The sequence below is a fragment of the Vitis vinifera genome, chromosome 18 (genome assembly GCF_030704535.1).
Source record: "Vitis vinifera cultivar Pinot Noir 40024 chromosome 18, ASM3070453v1".
In the NCBI taxonomy this organism is placed as follows: Eukaryota; Viridiplantae; Streptophyta; class Magnoliopsida; order Vitales; family Vitaceae; genus Vitis; species Vitis vinifera.
This window is the reverse complement of record NC_081822.1, coordinates 11,604,045-11,622,383: the sequence shown is the minus strand read 5'-3', so window position 1 is coordinate 11,622,383 and position 18,339 is coordinate 11,604,045. Positions and strand designations below refer to the sequence as shown.

Here is an 18,339-nt window from a genome sequence, read left to right as displayed (position 1 = left end):
ACTTCTGCCTAAAAAATGTCTGAGGTTTCAGAATCTACCAATCAGCAAGTCTCTAATCCAACATCAACAAATGACGTCATCAACACCCCAGTATGTATATACGAGGGCAAGGGAGGATAGACTACCTGACCAGAAACAAGAAGGCACCAAGAAAAGAGGATCTAACTTGTGCTACCTAGGATACTGAGAACTCCATGGTTATGATGTGGCTTGTTAATTCCATGGATGAAGACATTAGCTCCAATTATATGTGTTATCCCACAGCCAAAGAATTATGGGATAACATTAACCAAATGTACTCTGATTTGGGAAATCAGTCTCAAATTTTTGAGTTGAAACTAAAACTTGGAGAAATTCAACAGGGTAAGGACTCTGTCACCAAGTATTTTAACTCACTAAAAAGGTTGTAGCAAGACCTGGATTTATACAATGATTATGAATGGAAATCCCTAGAAGATTACAATCACCACAAGAAAACAGTGGAGGACGATCGGATTTAAAAGTTTCTTGCTGGACTCAATGTCAAGTTTGATGAAGTGAGGGGCAAAATTATTGGTAGATCTCCTCTTCCCTCTATCAGTGCAGTTTTTTCTGAAGTTCGGAGAGAGGAAAGTCATAAACTTGTCATGTTAGGAAAAAAGACTATTGATGAGCCATTTGAAAATTCTGCTTTGGCTACTGCAGATGCTACTGCCAACAAGGCCAACAATTATAAGCACAGGATGGATGAGAAGCCTCGGGTTTGGTGTGATCACTGTAATCAGCCACGCCATACTCGAGAAACATCCTGGAAAATTCATGGCAAGCCTGCAAATTGGAAAAACATCAAACCGAAATAGAGGATTTCTCATGTAACTCCATTAGCCAATGAAGCAAACTTTGGACCCTTCAGCAAAGAGCTGATGGATCACCTTCTAAAACTACTAAAATCTAATCCCTTATCTAGTATTCTTAGTGTTTCTTTGGCACAAACATGTATTAATTCTAATACCCTATCCTGTTCAAATTCTGCTCCCTAGATCATAGATTCTAGAGCATCTAACCATATGACAAGTTTTTCTAATCTTTTTAGTTCTTACTCACCTTGTTCGAGTAGTGAAAAAATTTGTATTGTCAATGGTAGTTTCTCACCTATTGTAGGAAAAGGGCTAATAAAAATTTCTAAGAATATAATTCTTAAATCTATTCTTCACGTCCCAAAACTTGCTTGTAATCTTTTGTCTATGAGTAAATTATCCAAAGATGTTAATTGTCATGTCACCTTCTTTGAATCTCATTGTGAATTTCAGGACCAGAGCTCGAGGAGGAGGATTGCCAATGCTAGAATGATCGAAGGGGTTTACTCTTTTGATGAACTTTCCTCTAGTAATAAAAAAGCTCAAGGCTTTTAATAGTACAAGTTCAAATTATGTTTGTGAACAAATAATGTTGTGGCATTGTAGACTAGGACATCCTAGTTTTCCTTATTTTAAACACTTACTTCCTTTTTTATTTAAAAATATTGATTGTTCATTTTTTCATTGTGAAAGTTGTTATTTATCAAAGAGCCAGCATGCTACATATTTATCCAAACCTTATTTTGCCACCAAACCATTTTATCTAATACTTAGTGATGTTTAGGGACCATCTTGGGTTACTACTAGTACTAGAAAAAAAATGGATTATGACGTGTATTGATGATTACACTCGTTTGTGCTAGATATATTTGATGAGTGAAAATCTGAAGTTGAGAAATTATTTAAAGATTTTTACACCATGGTTGAAAACCAATTTCAAGAAAAATATGTATCCTTCATTCTAGTAATGGAGCAAAGTATTTTAATGAGCTCTTGGGAAATTTTTTGAAAGAAAAAGGAATTCAGTATCAATCTACATGTCGAGATACCCCTCAACAAAATGGTATTGTTGAGCATAAAAACAAAAATTTACTCAAAGTAGCACGTGCCATAATGTTTTATATGAATGTTCCAAAATATTAATGGGGTGATTTGTTTTAACCGCTTGCTATTTGATTAACAGGATGTCGACTTGTGTTTGAAAGTACATGACACTTCTCAGGTGTTTTAAAAAAAAAATTTCCTGACACGAATATACTCTGATTTGCCTCTAAAGGCCTTTGGTTGTACTGTTTTTGTTCACATACCTAGTAAATTTCAATCTAAGCCTATCCCTTGGGCTGAAAAATGTGTTTTTGTGGGCTATGCTCTAAACCAAATATGATACAAGTGTTATAATCCACAAACCAGAAAATTTCATGTCAATATTGATGTTTCTTTTTTAGAAAATCAACCTTACTTTCACAAAAAAATTCTTCAAGGGGAGAATCAAGGAGTAGAAGATAATTTTTAGGATATTTTTGTCACTTTACCGAATACTATTTTACTAGAGTATCCTTCTCCTAATAATTTAAAAACTTAGACTAAGGAATTAAATATTCCAGATACTGGAAATATACAAAATCCTAGTTTGTCCTTGCCTAGTATAGATGTTTCACAAACATGGGGAGAAGTACTATAGAAGAATGTAAATCATTTGAATTTTGGGTTTCAGTTTTATACTAGAAGGAAACTTCATCATCAAACAAAAGACCCAACTATCATACCAGCACAGGATCATTCAAACACTTCGGGAGATGGTTATCTAAATATTTCAAGTACTTCAATCGTCCTATTTCTTCATCTATTTCTTCTAATACCATACCTTTGGATCTAGATGTGCCCATAGCAATTACGAAAGGAACCCACTCCTGTACTATGCATCCTATCACCAATTATATCTCTTATACGAAACTGTCAAAAAATCATAGAGCCTTTATCTCTAGGATCTCTCACTTGATTGTTCCGAGAAATATACAGGAAGCCCTTAGTGATCTGAATTGGAAATTAGCAGTTATGGAAGAGATGAATGAGCTAGAAGAAGTGGTACATAGGAAATTGTCAATTTGCCAAGAGACAAAAAAATGGTGGACTGCAAATAGGAGTTTACCATGAAGTTCAAATCTGATGGAAGCATAGAAAGGTACAAGGCAAGGCTTGTGGCAAAAGGCTTTACACAGACTTATGGAATTGACTATCAAGAAATGTTTTCTCCTGTTGTAAAAATAAACTCTATTAGAGTTCTATTGTCCTTAGTAGTTTACTCCAATTGGATGTAAAACATGCCTTTCTCAATGGCGATTTAGAAAAAGAAGTGTTCATGAGTTAATCACCAAGCTTTGAGAAGAAACTTAGGAGTGACAAAGTCTACAGATTAAGAAAGTCCTTATATGGGCTTAAGCAGTCCTTGAGAGCTCGGTTTGAACGCTTTGGAAAAACTGTGACCAGCAATGGTTTTCAGTTCAAGAAGACCATACTTTGTTCTATAAACACTCAAAGGAAAAATGCAATTTTAATTGTTTATGTTGATGACATGATTCTGACAAGTGATGATATCGACGAACTAGAAAGGCTTGAGAAAAGAGTTGCAAAAGACTTTGAGATCAAGGACTTAGGTACGTTGAAATATTTCCTTGGAATGGAGTTTCCAAGATCTAAGGAAGGTATCTTTGTTAATCAGAGGAAATATGTACTTGATATGCTTGGTGAGACAGGCTTACTTGGTTGCAAAGTAGCTAAAACTCCCATTAAGCCTAACTTGAAGTTACAAGGTGCCAGACCTAAGTATGTGAAAAATATAGAACAAAACCAAAGACTAGTTTGAAGGTTTATCTACTTGTCTCATACACGCCCGAACATAGCCTTTGCAGTTAGCATGGTGAGCTAGTTTATGCACTCTCCAGGACCAGAACATTTTAATGTTCTTTATAGGATTTTAAGATACTTAAAAAGGACTCCAGGAAGAGGGTTATTATTTAGAAAACATGCCCACTTACAAGTTGAAGTCTATACTGATGCAGATTGGGCGGGAAATATTATGGATAGAAGATCAACATCAAGTTATTATACCTTTGTTGGAGGTAAACTGGTCACAAGGCAAAGCAAAAAAAAAAGATGTGGTGGCCAAAAGCAAGGTTGAGGTAGAATTTAGGTCTCTTGCACATGGGATTTGTTAGGTAATGTGGATCAAAAGGATATTTGAAGAGTTGAAGATTCCTAGTCCATCTCCTATGAAAGCTTACTGTGATAATAAAGCAACTATCTCAATATCACACAATCCAGTTCTTCATGACAGAACTAAGCGTGTAGAAGTGGATAAGTACTTTATCAAAGAAAAGCTTGACAGTGGCTTGATTTGCATGATGGTACATTCCAACAACTGAACAAGTTGCTAATATACTGACAAAGGGACTACATGGAAAGCAATTTAACAGTTAAGTTGGCAAGCTGGCTAGGGAAGATATTTTCAAACCAACTTGAGGTGGAGTGTTGAAAAATTGAAGATTCAATTCAATTAACTGGGATTTGAGAGATATGATAGTTGTAGCATGCATTTTTGTATTTATGTTGTTTAGTCAATCCTGTAAATTAGGGTTATTAGCTAGATAGCAGTTATTCTTTCCTAAGTTTGTGCATTAGACTTTCCTATAAGAAGGAAACATGTATGGTTGTGTGAATAATTTTCATCTTTGTTAAGAAAAGAAATATTCTTTTTCTTCAAGAGGTAACACCTAATTTAAAATATCATGAAAGTAATGTTCCTATTGTTGATGATTATGATCTTCTTAAGCAATTAGAAAGGGTGTTAAGGAGCGTACTCAACAGCCTGCATGTCCATTGTCTCACTTTATGTCCAATGAGAAGTTGTCTAGTGGTCATAAAAGTTTTCTTATCCACCTCAACACTATTACAATCCCAAAAATTGTCTCTGAAGCATTGAGTATTAGAGAGCAGAAGGAAACTATGAAGGTTGAGATGGGTGCACTTGAGAAAAACAAAACATGGGACTTGGTGGAACTACCTGCAAGAAAGAAGTTATTGGGATGTAAATGGGTCTTCACTGTGAAACATAAAGCAGATGGATCACTTGAACGTTACAAGACAAGAATAGTGGCTAAGGGGTATACTCAAACTTATGGAATAGATTATCTTAAAACATTTGTTCTAGTTGCAAAATTGAATCCTATAAGAATCATATTATCTTTAGCAGCTAATCGTGGATGAAGTTTGCAGCAATTTGACATAAAGAACGTCTTTTTACATGGTGATCTTGATGAAGAAATCTATATGGAGGTTCCTACAGGGTTTGAATCAAAGAAGAATAAAGTGTGCAGGTTGAAAAAAGCATTTTATGGCTTAAAACACTCCCAAGGCTTGGTTTGGTAGGTTCACTAGAGAAATGAAAACTTTGGGTTACAAACAATGTCAGGGTCATCACACATTGTTTATTATACATTCCACTTCAAGAGGAGTTACAATTTTATTAGTTTATGTAGATGACATAGTGGTAACAGGAGATGACTAACAAGGAATGGAGGCATTGAAAAGGTGTTTATTGCAAGAATTTGAGCTTAAAGAACTTGGTAGGTTAAAATACTTCCTTGGCATTGAAGTGGCTCATTGTCGACATTGTATCTTCATATCCCAACAGAAATATGTGCTAGATTTATTAATTGAAACAAGGAAACTAGGGTGTAAACCAGTGGAGACACCCATTGAACAAAATCACAAGCTTTGTGAGGCTTAAGAAGATGTGAAGGTAGATAAAAAATCCTATTAGAGATTAGTTGACAAACTAATCTATCTTTCTCATACCAGGCCAGACATAGCTTGTGCTATAGGAGTGGTGAGTCAAGTTATGCACAACCTAAAAGTACATCTTCAAGTAGCACATCGAATTCTACAATACTTAAAAGGTACTCCAAGAAAGGAAGTGTTGTTTAAAAGAGGTAATGAATTGACATTGAAAGCATACACGGATGCAGGTTATGTTAGATTAATTGGTGACAGAAGATCGACTTAAGGCTATTGTACATTCCTCAGAGGTAACCTTGTAATGTGGAGAAGCAAGAAGTTGACTGTAGTTGCAAGGTCAAGTGCAGAAGCTGAGTTTAGAGCTATGGCATTAGGAGTTTGTGAGCTTCTATGGTTGAAAATAATTTTGGAAGATCATCTAAAGATTGCATGGAAAGGACCTATGAAGCTATATTATAATAAAAAGTCAACAATTGATATTGCACATAACCCTATCCAACATGATCGCACCAAGCATGTAGAAGTAGACAAACATTTTATAAAAGAGAAATTAGATAGCGAACTAATTTGTACCCCATTTATGTCAACTGAGGGTCAACTTGCAGATGTGTTAACTAAAAAGATAACTAAAAGATTGAGTGCTACCGCATTTCAATCTATCATTGGCAAGCTGAGAATAGATAATATCTATTCACCAGCTTGAAGGAAAGTGTTGAAGATTATTATGGTTGGTAGAAGGTATACATTTGTAATATACAACTGTGTAAGTTGTACAGTTGTGTGTGTGTGTATATATATATATATATATATAAGCATTGCATGGGCAAGAAAGAAATGTGGAAAATTTTGTGCTTGTGACACCTGCCTTGGTTGAGCCTTCTCACGGTCCTACTCAGAGAGCTCTAAGTAGACATCCTAAAAAGTGTGAGCAAACACCTTAAGAACTCTAAGTAAACTTACAGTGCACGAGGCACCCCCCACAACCTTGCTTAGGTAGCTCTAGGCAAGATGTTTGAGCAACACATGGGCAACAGACACAACCTTATTCAGGAAGCCTAAGCAAGTCCATAAGCAAGCCTATGCACACCTGGGTGTGACGAAATTTCAAACTTCTGAGCCCCTTCAAAGCCGCCACATGGCAAGAGCCATGCTCCCTACACCTTTGCGCCTTAACTGTGCCCCTAACAAGAGTGACTACTATTGCATTCCTACTCCACGTCAACATTTGGGTATGGGCAAAAGCATGGGTTGATTAAAGCAAGAACATTTGGGGAAAGTTGTTGGCAGCTGACATCTCTCCTTGATTTGGCTGGTTTTGATTGCTCACCTTGAGTGGAAAATTTTGGTATATAAGCGGTAGAGCGGGATCTTCTATTACCTTATCTTCGTCTTTTTATATTTTTAGTTTTAGGAGTAGGAATAGGAGTAAGATTAACTTAGTTTAGTTTAATTTAGTTTCAATTTTAATTCCTTTTCTGTAATCTTTCCTTAATTTTCCACTGTAATAAACCTTTAATTTCCAATTAATTTTAGTTTCAAAGTTCAGTTTTAATTCCAGCTTTCTTGCACTTGAAATTTCCATAAATTTCAATTCTTTGCACCTTTACTTTCTTGAAACTTTACATTTCCAGCTTGCCTTCCATTTTTAGCATGTTTAGTTAGTTTTTACAACACCAATGGTGAGTGAAGTTAAGATTCTTCCATATCTCAACTTAGCTCTCCGATGGTTTAAATGTGTGCAAAGCCCAAGTGGATCTAAGCTATAGCAATGGTTGCAAGGACCAAAGCAAAGCAATCATGGGAGCAAAAGTTTGCAGCAATAGTTGCAACAACCAAAAGAGAGCAACTTAGGGAGCAAGTCTGAGCATTGTTGAAATGGCCTTCCTTGAGCAAAGCACAAACCTACAAGGTTGAACTGAAACCCATTTGCAACAACGGGTTGCAAGGAGCTAAAAAGCATTGTTGAGGTGGTTCTCATTCCTTCTGAGTAGGAACCTTTTGGTGTGAATCCACAACCTGAACCTTGAGCCATAAGCTCTAGTTTAGTGCCTTGGAGGACTTAGGTTGGGAGTGGTGATCTCAATAGATCTCTATTCTTGTTGTTTGCTTTCCTTTAATTTTTATTGGTTTATTTTCTTATTTTTACCCATTACCTTCATAACCATTTTTTTAGTGCTTCTTACCAGCAGTTATATTTCATTTCCATTACGTCTAATACCACCATATAGGATTCCCTATGGAGACGATATTAGTACTCCTAGGATACCATAATTAAAGTCCTTGAGCTTGGGGACTTGACACTCTTGAATTGCAAAATCTATATATTCAAACTCAAACCCAAACACATACAAGCATGAAGTTCGTCAGTTTGTGTCCTTTATTAATGATTGTTCTCGTGTCACTTGGTTGAACCTTTTTAAAAATGAAATCTTGTAAGAGTCTCAAAAGGCAAAACCTGTCATCTTCTTAAAGTAACCCATGCCTTCTTATTTGAGAAAAATGTGCCTAAATAAAATTAGAGGAAAGCAATATTAACCATTGCCTACTCAATCAATTAATTACCCTCTAAAGAGTTGGGAAACATAGCCCCAGTAAATGTTTCCTCAACTCTTTCCTAATTTTCATAGTTTGCAAGATCTCATCTAAAGTGTTCGAATGTGTTGCCTTCATCCATATTCATGCTCAAAATCACGGTAAACTTGATCATTAGGCTCTTAAATGTATCTTTATTACTTATTCACCAACAAAGGGATACAAATGTTATCACCCTATTTCCAAGAAAATTCTCATTTCTATGCTAACAAGAGGCAGTAATGTAGTTTCATATGCTAACAACTCTTGAGAAATGTTTTTAACCACCAAGGCCAACATTAAGCTTGAGTTCCTCCCTTCTTTCTCAAACTCCTTTTTGTTTCAAAATATGAATGTTTTGCTTCTTAAAGGTTTGAGTAGTAATTTTAGGTGTTTGAGATAACAAACCATTGAGTGGATTAATGATCTAGACTGTGGCTTAGTAAGGTGTTGTTTGGATACACTTCTTGTTTTCTATCTTAAAAATAGAAAATAATGGTAATTTTTATATAAAACGCAAGAACTTTTTGAGACTTACCTTAAAAAGATTACAGTTTTTAAAAACTACTTAATAAAAAAAAAAGGTATTAAAAAACTTTTACTACCTCAAAATTTAAAAGTAATTTTTAAAGACATAAAATAAGTTTATACTTTTTATATAAAGAGTTACTATATTTTTTTTTATAGAAGTTACCACTATTTTCCCTTTTTTAAAAACAGAAAACATAAAGTGTATCCAAACAAGCATTAAACTTTAGCACGGGTTTAGCAAGATTCAATAAATAGACTTAACATCATATTGCAATTGATAAGTGTTTTTTACAAAGATGAAGACTACTAATTTCAAGGTTATTTTAAGCATTAGACAAGAAGGATAAAAGGGACTGTGATTTACATCAAATTAGGATTCCTATTTTTATTTAAATTAAGAATTTTATCATTATTAGGAGTTTTATAATTTTATTATTATCATTTTAATATTTTATTTTATATAGGCTTCTTGAATTGCTCATATAAGTAAGGCTAAAGACATTAAGGAAAGAACTATTGTTATTGTTGTAAATATCAAAATTTTGGTGAGCCCAAATCACCACATCAAAATTTGTGTGAATCATAAAAGGTGACACTCATCAAGAGAAGACCAAAAAAATAAGTTTAAAAAAATAAAATAAAGTCTAAGTCAAAAAATAATCAAATCTATATATATATATATGGCAAATTTCACAAAGGAAATACATATTTCTAAAATCAATGAGTCAAATTCCTAGAATCGGAGAGATAAAATTTTAGGATACCAAATTAATACCCTAATTCCACCTAGAAATACAAGTGTTCTCTTTTAGTACACAGGCTTTCGAAAAATAAGAAGAAGAGAGTCTAAATGTCCTAATCTAGAAAAGAAATTTACAATTCAGGACCATACTTCAAACACTCTTCAATAAATCTATGGAAGAATATCAAGAACAACATCGATACTCTTCATCCACCTCAAAAGCCGAAGAACACTACAAACATTTTTTAATCTCTTTAGGCATTCTAGGGAGCAAAAGGAAATACTATACATGTTTACTTGAGAACAAATGTATTTGGTGTTTGTAGAGTGAACTCTAATTCAACAACACATATCTACAATCAAATACATGATCAAATTAAAGTATATCCACTACATAAAATTTGACCTACATTATTTTGATTGAAATTAATACAATCGATTTTGTTTGTTATTTTTCCTATAGACTTGATCTACAGGACCCAAAATTGATTTGTGCAAATCTCCATAATTATACTCAAGACAACTTTTCATCTTTTTCCTTTTTCTCATTTGATTTCAAAAAAAAAATCTTATGTCAATAAAAAATTTCTCATTTCCAATTTTCTCTTCTTTTCTTCCAAGAGATTTTCCTTCTATTTTTATTTGGTGCCAAAGGAAGTTCTCGTGTCAATAAGAAATTTTCCTATTTTCCTTCCTTTATTTGGAGTTCCTCTATCTATATGCCATTAATTAATATATAGAGTGAGAAAAATGAGAACTTAAAATGAAAGTTTATGACGCATTACAATTCCTTTATGAGAAACCTTGGATCCTGAATCACATTGTATTATTTCAATATTGTTTAATCATGTCTTTGACAAGTCAATTTTGCTCTGTGAGCTCGTGATCTTGCAATAAGACTCATTCAAGGATACCAACAGTTTGATCACTTCCATAGAAAAAAATTGTGAGCCCTTAAGTAAAACTCACTAGTCAATGGTATGTGATTTAGAGCATATGATCAACTAACACCAAAACAATACAATCGAGGATCCAAGGCTTCTCATAAAGGATTTGTGGTGTATCATAAGTCATCCTAAGCTCTCATCCTCCCTATATATAAAAATAATAATAATTTACAAAAAGAGGAAACTCAAATTACAAGAAAAAAAATACTAGAAATAAGAAAATTTTCTATCGATATGAAAACGTTCTTTGATGCCAAAAAAGAAAAGAAGGAAAATATCCCTTGAAAGAAAGGAAAAGAAAACAATAAGAAAATTTTCTATTGGCACAAGAATCTACCTCTAAAATCAAATGAGGAATATATATCTGTATAAGTTGTCTTAAATACAATTTTTGAAATTTGTATGCACAAGCCATGTAACCTATCAAGTGGACAAGAAAAATAGGGAACAAAATTGAATGTATTAATTTTAATAAAAAGAGTACTAGTACAATTCTTTGTGGTGTATGCAAAAGAATATAGATCTCCTTTGATCCAACTGCTTACTTGATTTTGATCCAAAGATGGCTCACGCATGTTCCTAAATAGTAGTTCATTTGAAAGTCAACAAGGACTTGTTGTCAAGTAAACTTGCAATAATTCCCTTATGTACTTTTTTGTATATCCAAAGGGAGATTTGTTGTGAGCACAATAATTCCCTTCTGTACTCTAGAACACCTAAGAAAATTAAAAAAAATGTTAATGTCTTGAGTATAGTGCTTGATATTCTTCTCGGCTTATTGAAGAACATTTAAATTTTGGTCGTAACTTGTGAAACTTTTTATGGATTGAAATTTCTAGAGTCTCTTTTTCTTTTCTTTTTTTTCAAAGGCCATGTACTAAAGAAAAACATATGTATTTACAGATGGAGTTAGGTCATCTTAACATTTGATCTACCTAATTCAAGGAATTAGTTTTCTTGATTTCAAAAAATCTCTCTTGAATTTGCAATCAAGAGAACATAATTTTCTAATCATCTTTTTGATTTTATTTTATTTTATGTTGTAAGACTCAACTATGTGGTTTTCCAAGAGTCGACATATATCACTTATTATGTCCACATAAATTCCAATGTGATGATTTAAGTCCACCAAACTCTTCATGTTACAATTGTGATTCAAAAATTTTGCTATTTTTCTTTCTCTTCCTGCTCTCTTATATTTTGCATCTAATTTCTCTTCTTCTTTTTTTCCCATCTATCTTCTTTTCTTTTCTCCTTTTAGGTACCCATATTTCTCTCTACCTCAAAAGAATTGTTTGTACTATTCCACATCAGTTTTCTCTACCATAATGGGTGATGGCAAAGTCATATATTGAAGGACAACCTAAAAGAATTTTAAATATAAAAAATGTACTTATGCTCCCACTTATTGCATCTATCATAATGGATAAAATCCAGTGCATAATATTTTTGTACGTGTCATCAATTGCCAATTCTTCTTCAACACCATCTCCTAAACGAAACAAGGAGTTTAGAGGTGCATTCACTGTCATCACCTTCTTGTAAATACATAGGCTCTTATTCTAAGGTTAGGGTGCAAGGTGTACAACATGAAGTTTGTGCAATCCCTACCATAATAGAATGACACTGTATGCTAGAGCTGCTAGACTCAATTACTAAAAACATTCTCTACACCTATAACTGCTTACTCTGACTAATTTTGTCACTTCTACGACCAGACTAGTTTAGACGCCACTACCAATTCTCATATTGTTTCATGCCCTATCATGACATAAACCTCAAGACTAATCAGATTCCTTGGCTTGAGATGTCACATATCTTTCATTTACAAGTCAATAGACATATACAAACCAAAAGGCATCCATTAGAATAACTCATCTCCTCCATCTTAAAATCAATGAGGATCAAGACTGCCTATTTCAAGTTTATTATAGGTGTAGTCGAAGGGGATTAATTTTTGTTTACGTCATAATTAGAATTCCAATCATAAACTTCGGATTAATTTCTATTTCTTATCACTATACTTTTCCTATTTCAATCAACTATTATCATATTTCCTTTAGGCTTCGTGAATTGCTTATATATAAATAGAGTTCATTACAGTAATAGAAAAAGACGGTTATTACTATTATTCAAAATTATTTAGAGAATTTGCAACTCTTTTCTCTCTTCACACTCTCTAGTATTTTCTCATCTAATTTCTATTTTTCTTCCTGTTCTCATCTGATTCCCTTGTTACCCATACTTTTGTCTTCCCTAAAAGGAGAAAAGAACAAAAAAAATGCTCATGCTGTTCTAGAGACTTTATGACAGCCCAAATGATGGAAAAATCCTCCCCTACTCCTCTAAATTCCCCCAAATCTAACAGGTTTCCACTACAGCCAACTATATCGTAAAGACTTTAGAAGCAGACTAGTTTTTGTTTGAGCAAATTAAGAATTTAAGTCCTTGACATTTATTAGAACTAAGAAACTATAAATAAGAAGGGAAAAAGAACCCATGACAAAAGTAAGTGTCACAATTTAACATTGAAAATAGAGTAAGTTGACATAACAAGCTTTGATGGTAGAACTAGAATAGGATGGATGACATGAGGAAGTGTATCAGAAAATTGTTGATCCCTGGATATCTATAAAAATAAAATGAAAATTTTGTAAGATATAGCTACAAGGAAACTCCCTACGCTTAACTGTGCCAAATGGTGGGCAATCAAGAAACAATATGTCCATAAAATGGGCTATTGAGCAGCAAAAACATGGATTCAGGGATGTTACTGCATGAAGGACAAGATCCAACTGAAGCTCAATTAATCTGAATATTTAAGTAGCAGGCCTAAACTTCTTGTTAGTAACATGTAAATTCACAAGATTGCCAAAGTATCAGCTAATTTATGAAAGTGCAAAACACTTCCTACCTCCTTGTTGAGAAACATTTACAAAGTTTTTTAGTACAATCAACAAAAGTACAACTGACAAAGCTACCAAAAGTGCGAAAGAAAGGGACAAACCCACTCAAGATGTTTAGGAAACCCTGTGATTCAGATGGTAAAAATGCCTGAACAGCCATGCACATTCCTGGCAAGAAACAATTAGTTATGCATCAAACTAAAGCATAAAAGAAAGAATAAGTCAAATAATCCAGATCATAACTTATCCCATGACAATAAAATGTACAAACACAATTTAACTGAAACAGCGAATAGAATAACCCAAGAGCAAAGGTTGTGAAATCTTCAGGAGATTTCTGATTTTCTAAAATGGGTTTCTAGTGTTAAATTATTCAAAGCTTAAGGAATCATCATACCATGCATTTTCAAAGACAAAAACTATATCATGAAATCCTCAGGCATTACACTGCAAGCAAATATGCATATAGGCAGATGTGGCTTATTGATTCCTAGACTTCATAAATATACATTACAGACTGATTGCAACTGATAGACCATTTAACTGAAACAACTACTAGAATCATCCAAGAGCAAAGGTTGTGAAACCTTCAAGGAGCTTTCTGATTTTCTGAAATAGGCATTAAATTTCTAGTGTTAGATTCTTCAAAGCCTAAGAAATCTTCATATCATGAACTTCCAAGACAAAACTATATCCTGCAATCCTCAAGCATTACACCGCAATATCCAAATATGGAAAAAAAAAACACCTACATCATAAGTCAAACAGTGATAAATATCAGAATCTGACCTCTTGATTTTGTACAATAATTTGAGGATCCACCAAGGCACTTTTGAGGTAATTGTGCAATCCTTTCTGCAGTATTGAGATCCCAAATCTCAACCTTCACAAATCAATTTATCATATTGCAAATAAATAGTATGAACAATATGAAAAAAAAACACAAAAAAACAAAATCACAATAAAAAATAACAATAAAGATATTAAGTGCAATGTACTAACCTCAGAAGACTGTTCCCCCGCTATTGCAACATATTTTGGCCCTTCAGCATGTGCAGCATCTGATTTTCAAAACATAGAAATAAAAAACAAAACATCACCCCACGTTCTTCTAAATTATCTATTAGCTAAATGATAAAGACTTAAAACAAGTGTGGAGCCAGAGCAACCAGCATGATAAATGAATAGCACAAGGTACTACCGCAATCCAGTAAGGTATTGTTACTAGTTCCAATGTAAAATTACAATTTTCAAATATATAAATGTTTAATTCCAAATTATCATCCCATAGCATACCCCAGTACATTTACTTGTGATAAAAAGATCACTGAGACCAACCGTCATAACTCCAAAAACAAGTTTCTTTTCTCAAAGCAAAATCCTAGCCACTATTGGAAGACCATCTAATAACAATACCTATCAGGACATTCTGATTCTGCTACATTACTCCAACCAAACACCATCCCACCACAAATTCAAACATAAGAAACATCACATATGTAACTCACAGCCCATAACTACAGGTAGAAACTCACAAAACCCAGACTTTAAACTCTCAGGATAAAGATCTTTATTTAACCCAAAGATATATAAGAATTTCTATGCTTAAAACTTACTCTAAATAAACCTTTGAGCTTACCAGAACACTCTGTCAGACTTTCTTGAGCCTTTCCACTGCTATCATTCAGCATTTCAGCATCAACTGTGTCCTTGACATCCATATCATGATAATGCTTAGGCCCTTCAGCTTGCCTTGCACAGGCACAAGGCTTCTTCATTAAGGAAAGCTTGCAAAAGTGGTAAGCATTTGTTTTGATTGTAAGAGAAGGAGACCTGTTGTCAAAATTGAAAATCAAGCTAAACAGCACCAGATGCATTAAATTTTGTAAGGAATAATACTTAAACATAAGTTAACCAATACCAACAATTAATCTTTACCATGAACTAAATCGCACTCAGAAGAAAGCTTACAAGGTAAAATGCTTCGATGAAGCTAATCATGTCAACTGTTTTATTCAACTCATGTAATATATCCACTCTAGATCTCTAGCCATCTATTTTTTGGAATTATCAGTTTTTTTTTAAAGAGTGTGGAAGACGATACATTGAGTGAGGAGGATCAACGGCTTGATTATGCTATCTACTTCTAGCAAACAAAAAATTCAGCATGTAGGATTCCAAGCCACATCCATGATGCAGCTAGCAAGTAACAAGTCAACTCAATATTGCACATCATAGCAGTTTCATAACATGCCTTTGAAAGGTCGTTCAGAAAGAATTGGAAACTAAGAAATTTCTAATAAAATAAAAGCATGACATAATAAAAAATAAAAAAATGATTCTTAAAAACATCAGACAGGGCCATGCAGTCTCCAACATTATCAAAGGCATCATATGACACCTATAAGGCTTTCAATAGTCATTCAAAATAGCAAGATACTATCTTAAAAAAATTCTGAGAATTGCCATCAAATGATATTTGGATATACAAAAAGTATTTTAATATTTTATAGAATTCACTAAGTATGTGAAAAGAGTTCTCCCTCAGTTTCATCAGGAGTTAGGACATTGTATGAGAACCTTCTTGGTGGTGATGGCTCCCAGTCTCCCACCACCACCATACTATCTCTATATTACAAGAAATTCCTTAACAATAAAAGCTCTCCATATTATCAAAAAATAGAACTGTTAATCCTCTTCATTGCAAATTTTTTTCCTACAGCAAGATCTAGCATTGACATATTGTATAAATTGTGTGTCCTTGGTGCACCTTTCGCTTAGGCTCTGTTAATATATATTTCTTTTTTGCCTAGCAAAACAAGGAAAAAAAAAGGATCTAGCTTTGACATATAATTCTTAAAAAACTCCCCACTAATAATAGCGACCAGCAATTAACCTTTCAACCCGGATTTTTAATATTCAGACATATGCTGAATTGACAGGAGTCCCACTTCCCTAATGAAGCACAGCATTAATAGCTTGACATGTCCTTGAATGTATTCATTTTCCCAATGCTCCAGCATGCTGATGAAGTATGTTTTGCAAGCAAGCAGACTTGCTAAGCTTTTATGACAACCACTAAGCCTAGTACTAGCAAATTTGGTGATCAAACTGACCTAGGTTATATTGGTAGGAATCATCATGATCACTCTATCAACATATGAAAGCATGCAAAAATCCTACTGAACTGTTAATCACCAAGCCTAATTAATGAATAATGGTGAGTACCTTGACAGACCTCCCTCCTCGATATCCCAGTACTTAACGGTTCCATCCCTACCCTGGCTACATGCATCAGAACATAAAAAAGCATTAGCTGACCTGAATCACTTCAATTCGAATTTGTGGCAAAGCATGCATCAAATCTCAGCTTGTATATGGTAACAAATTCAAAATTTCAAGAATGCTTCACAACAGGAATATTTTGGAACATGGCAGTCATTTTGCCTATAAGAAAAGGGCATTCAAGGTCATTCCATAAGAACATATCATTCAAGAATTATTCATAAAATTCACGATTTTTAGTTCTCAGGAATCACTAAGATATGCTACTTGGTGTTTCCTCCTTCGCTGCAAGGGGAAAAAAGACGCAGATAAACTCAGGAAATTTAAGAATAATCTAAAAATCTGTATTACCACGGGGTTTTGAAATAAAAACTCTATTCACACAAAACAATCGAGAAATCACCTGACAAGTTTGTTGTCTCCAATTAAAGGACTAGCGGCAACACAGACAACGCCGTGTGCCGCGCTGTGCACCCTGTAATTGAAGCATTCACGTCACTCCTCTGTCACATTTGTAATCAGCATAAAAATTCAAGGAAAAAGAAAAGAGAGGGAGAGGTTGAAATGAATACCAGGCGGATGATACTGTCCGGTGCTGTACTGTATCCCATATCCGCAACTCCCCATCTGAAGAACTGCGAGCATAGAATAAAAATTGAGTATATAAGAATGTTTTGAAAAATTGAATGAAAAGTGGATATATACATATATATATACCCTGTGAAAAGTATAGAATATATATACCCTGTGAAAAGTATAGAATTGGAGGGATGAAAGCAGACGTCGGTGACAGAAGCGCGGTGACCCCTCAGCACCGCCACGGGATCAGGCGGAGGTCTCTTGCTCATTCTTTCTTCTAGTTCACCAAAGTTGTACCGATACTCCCATTTTATGCTTTCCTACAGGCCCCACCCTCTCTTTCCTTCTGCCCTTTTTAATTGATTAATTAAAACACGCATGTAAAATCCCCATTCTGCCCTCTTGTTCCTCCTCCGTCTCAACCCCCTTAAAACCCTAACCCTACCTTCACTTACAGTCCCGCCCTCATTTTCCCCTTTTCCTTCTCTTTTTGTTGGTTTATTTCCCCGCTAGATAGTTTTTTTTTTTTGACAAGGAGCTGAGAATTGACCGTTGCATTCGCCATGTATTGTTTCCAAATGTTTTCAAAAAGATATCTCTTCCAGATGACATACCTACTTTTAAGATTTTGTTGAAAGCAAAGGGATATCCTTCTCAAAATTCGAATTTCTAAATAACACAAGTTACACAACCATCCTAATTCATTAACGGCCGAAAAAATGATATTGTACAAAAAGTATAAATTATTTTTAAAAAATATTTAAATTTTAATTAGCAAAAAAAAATTCCTTCCTTAACCTTTCAAATAACATTTTAAAATTATTATACATTAAACTCTTATATCTTATATAAAAATTACTACTGTTTTTTAATCTAAAAAACATAAAATAAAAAGCATAACCAAAATAATGCTTAATATTTAAATATAAACTAAAAAATATTTTAATAATGTGTTTATGATTTATTAATAACAAAGAAAATGATTTTTGAAAAGATCAATTATAAATAATTGTTTGATAATCATTTTAAATGATTCTTTAAATGTTTACAAATAGTTTTTATCAATTTATTAAATATCTAATTCTTAAAAAAAAATTCAATCATTAAAAAACACTTTGAATTCTTTTCATAATTTTAAAAATATAAAT

General features: G+C 33.7%; 1 protein-coding gene across 6 annotated transcripts in view; it reads right to left on the bottom strand.

Annotated features, from left to right (window-relative positions):
- Positions 1 to 17,888, bottom strand: part of LOC100252237 (protein DECREASED SIZE EXCLUSION LIMIT 1) — a 34,948-nt gene extending 17,060 nt beyond the window's left edge. Inside the window, exons 1-8 of one of the 6 annotated variants that reach the window (XM_059734686.1) lie at positions 17,330 to 17,888; positions 17,185 to 17,247; positions 17,016 to 17,087; positions 16,556 to 16,612; positions 14,967 to 15,184; positions 14,330 to 14,388; positions 14,117 to 14,210; positions 13,429 to 13,495 (exon numbers count right to left, since the gene is read on the bottom strand). In XM_059734686.1, coding sequence (XP_059590669.1) covers positions 13,429 to 13,495; positions 14,117 to 14,210; positions 14,330 to 14,388; positions 14,967 to 15,184; positions 16,556 to 16,612; positions 17,016 to 17,087; positions 17,185 to 17,247; positions 17,330 to 17,460 — 761 coding nt within the window. In that variant the 5' untranslated portion in view covers positions 17,461 to 17,888. The remainder of the gene's footprint in view (positions 1 to 13,428; positions 13,496 to 14,116; positions 14,211 to 14,329; positions 14,389 to 14,966; positions 15,185 to 16,555; positions 16,613 to 17,015; positions 17,088 to 17,184; positions 17,248 to 17,329) is intronic. The other 5 variants (XM_059734687.1, XM_059734688.1, XM_002278933.5 and 2 more) reach the window with 5 other exon arrangements.
- Positions 17,889 to 18,339: the final 451 nt, after the last annotated feature.